Raw genomic sequence first — 4428 nt, forward strand, 5'->3', positions numbered from 1 at the left:
AGCACGTGATCTAACCAGATTCTCTGAATGTGGCCAGATTCTCTGGATGTGGCTGGCCCGGAGTCTTTCTGAAAAGCCATTGACAATGACACTGGGACTTGTTTCCTCTGCATATACTGGATTTTTGGGATCCAGTATGTTTGGATACTCACCTTCCTGGACCTGGAGGGAGGGGGGAGGAACTTGAACTTCCCACAGGGCAGGAAACCCTGACTACTCTTAGGGATGGAGAGAGGAGGAGAGGGAGTGGTGGAAGTGGGAGGGTGTTGGGAGAAAGGGCGGAAATGGAAACTTTTATAATTTAATAAACTTTTAAAAAAAGTAATCTATGTAGTCTGCCATCTCTGTCCTACCAGCTCATCCTTGGAAGTGTTCACAATTATGATACTCTACTGTTAGAGAATAGATTATCAGAAAAAAATTGGACAAAATGTTTAACTGTTGTGTTGCAAGGACACAAATTAAAAGACTTGAATCTTAAAACAAACTAATATTTATTTAAGTATCACAAAAAATCACAGAAAAATAATGTTTATGTAGAGTATAATCTCATTATATAAACAACCATATGCCAAGAAATTAAATGTGCATCTAAATCTGAACTAGTTTGACATTGGCTGTTTTTGTCACACATTATCTTAACATATAGTCAAGAAATGTTATTACTCAATTTACTCCTACTAGAAATATTTACCTATTCATAGCAATTAATTCTTGAATTGCATGTTTACAATGATGTATAAATTCTGCTTACAACAAATGTTTGATGACAATAAAGTTCAAATCTGGATACGATGTTTCTAAATTCATAAAAACTGTATAGCTGTCTAAGTATTGAATAAGATTTGAAAATTAGTTGAAGGATGTGAGTCTGTGAAATACGTTGGCTAATGCATGAAGAGCCGTACAGTGAATTAATGTGAGGTATACTAAGAAATTTCATGAAATGTACCCATTACATGCATTTTGTGATGGTTTCTAAGACTTAAATTTGTTTTAAAGGACTTGCCACATTCTTTACATTTGGAAGACTTGTCACCAGTGTGGAGTCTGAGATGAGTCTGAAGATTTGAGGCCCAGGTAAAGGATTTGCCACATTCTTGACATCTATAAGGTTTTTCACCAGTATGGGTTCTGTGATGAGTCTGAAGATTTGAGGCCCAGGTAAAGGATTTGCCACATTCTTGGCATCTGTAGGGTTTCTCGCCAGTATGGAGTCTGTGATGATTCTGAAGAGTTGAGGCCCAGGTAAAGGACTTGCCACATTCTTGACACCTGTAAGGTTTCTCACCAGTATGGATTCTGTGATGTCTATGAAGAACTGAGGCGTCGGTAAAAGATTTGCCACATTCTTTACACCTGTAAGGTTTCTCACCAGTATGGATTCTGTGATGAGTCTGAAGATTTGAGACCCGGGTAAAAGATTTGCCACATTCTTGACACCTGTAAGGTTTCTCACCAGTATGGGTTCTGTGATGATTCTGAAGAGCTGAGGCCCAGGTAAAGGACTTGCCACATTCTTGACACCTGTAAGGTTTCTCACCAGTATGGGTTCTGTAATGATTATGAAGAGCTGAGGCCCAGGTAAAGGACTTGCCACATTCTTGACACCTGTAAGGTTTCTCACCAGTATGAATTCTGTGATGTCTATGAAGAACTGAGACCTGGGTAAAGGATTTGCCACATTCTTGACATCTGTAAGGTTTCTCACCAGTATGGATTCTCTGGTGAGATTTAAAATTTTCATGACAGATAAATGACTTGCCACAATCTTTACATTTGCATGTCTTCTGTTTGGAATTAATTCTCTTATGCATAGTGGGGCAGGCATATCTGTTGAAGCACTTTCCACATTTTATATAATTGTTTTGTCTCTCTTCATTTTGATTGTTTCTATAATGCCTCCCTTGTTTCTGGTCATGCTGAAACAAAAAGAAGGTATGTTACAATCAAAATTATCCTTACAATTATCATGTATGTATTGGCTCTTAGGAAAATCAGATGTCTTCTATGAATTTATATAATGAGGAAAGAAATACTGTGATTTTATCTTTTGGGAATTTGTCCCTTTAAGAAGAGGATTCTGGAAACTATTCTTCTTAGAGTTCCTAGGAAACGCTTTAAAAACATCATTGAATATGTAAAGTTTCTCATGACTCAAAATTCTATGATATATTTTCAGTCTCATTTTATTGAGAAAAACTTCTCATGTTTATCTCATGAATAGCTTGTAACAAAATGTAATTTTTGTTGAGAAAATTCTAGTGAATGTTTAATAGAATACATGTCATTAAATTTTCAGGTTTTTCAATATACTTTGTAGAAAAAAGCATTTTTTAAAACTTATTTGTAATTTTTTTTTACTGAAGAAACTGCTTCTGAAAATCTGATGAATAGAGATTATTTCAATCATGTCATAATCCATTCTCTTTTCTTTCTTCACCAAATATTGAAATCATTTTTAAATGGAAGGTTTTGAAATCACTACTTACAGCTATTCCTGATACCAACTTCTGAATACAATCTTGTCTATTCTCCTTTGAAAATAAGTCTTGTGTTTGATGAGAATATAAAACTGGAAGAAAGAAAAATATATAATTATCTGAATTAGTATACTTAGGTGAAACTTTTCAGATATATAAGTGACACAATTATATATATGTAGACATATATGCAAGATGGCATATTATATAAAATAAACTTCAAATCATTTATTCTAATGAAACAATCTTTTTAATGTAAATGGATAGAATATCTTTTATAACATACATTAAATACATTTTTAAAAATGAAAGGATTGAGTTTATGTTATCTTAGAGGTTCCAATCATAGTTTTCAGAATAATAAATGAGATTATAGTGGTTTGAGTGAAATGTCCACATATAATCAGATATCTGAATACACGGTCTAATGTTGGTGGATATTTATGGGTAAGATAAAGAGGTATCAACTTACTGGAATACCTATATCCCTGAACACTGGCTTTGAGAATTTTAAAATCTTCTAATGTCAACAGTGAGCTATCTATGTTCTCATGTGGTTCTATTTGAGACATGTCACTTTTGCTCTAGCCCCTTGCCAACTGCTTTCTCTGATTCATCATCAAGGGTCTTTCTTCCATACGTTGCCTTTATCTTGGAGTTTTATCACAGCAATAGATAAGCAGTTAATACAAAGACTATAACCCAAGTACAATAAAATTGTACTTATGAAATTGTATTAATTTCGTGGATATTACTTATCTCCATAATCCCTTGAAATGAACAAATTGAGTAATATTAAGAAAAAGACACAATATTAATTAAGAAAGAAGAAAAGGGAAAACCAGAAAGAGTTATTACTAACTGGTCCACAGATAATCATGTACACCATATGGAAGGGATTCATAAAATTTCAGACATCAAGGAAATTCACTAGGATTGATATTATTATCAGAGATACATTTTCTCTTATTCTTATACAGAAAATAGATGCCTTCATAAAATATATTCTGACTATGACTTTTCATCCCTCAAATGCCCTGAGTTTATCCCCATCTTTACTCATATCTGAATTCATCCACTTTCTGTCACTTCTTAGAAAACAAATAGTCATCTAAAGAATAACAATAAAATAATCAGAATAAAAGAAACCAGATAGGGTAAGAGAAGAAAAGCAGAGAAAGAAAAAGCATAGTAAGCATATGTAGAGAGAAAGACACACTTTTGCACACACAAAATTGTGTAAAACAAAGCATAGCAAAACTCTAGAAGGTGTAATGTACATAAAGATACCATAAGGTCATTAATAAAAATAAATAAATTCCCAAACTAAACATTATGGCGAAAAAGAATGTAAAAATTCCATTGAGTTGTATTGGTGATATCCTTCAAGTGCTGGTTATGGGGAATTCCTGTAAGTGTGACTTTTTGGCTTACATTTTTTAATTTTTATTTTATTACTTTAAAAAATACCAATTCAAATTACCACACTCTTCCTTCCACTCTTTCCCCATACCCTCCTACTCCTCCCTCCTCAAATCCTAAGACAGGAAAAGCCACCCTGCCTTGAGGCAAGTCCAAGCCCTCCCTACTACATTTAGGTTGAACAAAGTATACATCCAAAGAGAATAGGATCCCAAAAAGCCAGTACATGCAGTAGAGACAAATTCCAGTGCCACTGTCAATGCCCGCTCAGTCTTCCCCAATTGTCAACCATATTCAGAGGGTTTGATCCCATGCTAGTTCACTCCCAGGCCAGTTGGAGTTGGTGAGCTCCCATTAGCTCAGGCAAACTGTCTCAGTGGGTGAACCACTCATGGTCTTCACCTCCTTGCTCATATTCTCACTTCTTCCACTATTCAAAAGGACCTGGGAGCTCAGTTCAGTGTTTGGATGTGGTTTTCTGCCTCTGTTTCCATCTTTTGTTGGACAAAGGTTCTGTGGTGAT

At 34.8% G+C, this 4428-nt stretch overlaps 1 protein-coding gene across 1 annotated transcript; it reads right to left on the minus strand.

Moving 5' to 3' along the window:
* Window positions 1–579: 579 nt before the first annotated feature.
* On the minus strand, window positions 580–1885 carry LOC146895551 (uncharacterized). The gene has a single exon (XM_087902836.1). It carries the CDS (start codon window positions 1815–1817, stop codon window positions 930–932), a length of 888 nt encoding a protein of 295 aa, XP_087758962.1. The 5' UTR covers window positions 1818–1885; the 3' UTR covers window positions 580–929.
* Window positions 1886–4428: the final 2543 nt, after the last annotated feature.

The sequence above is a fragment of the Myodes glareolus genome, chromosome 2 (assembly GCF_982192425.1).
Source record: "Myodes glareolus chromosome 2, mMyoGla1.1, whole genome shotgun sequence".
NCBI lineage: Eukaryota > Metazoa > Chordata > Mammalia > Rodentia > Cricetidae > Myodes > Myodes glareolus.

Excerpts from the sequence above, each read along its gene's own strand:
- LOC146895551 (XM_087902836.1), bottom strand. The coding sequence starts at position 1,817 with ATGCATAAGAGAATTAATTCCAAACAGAAGACATGCAAATGTAAAGAT.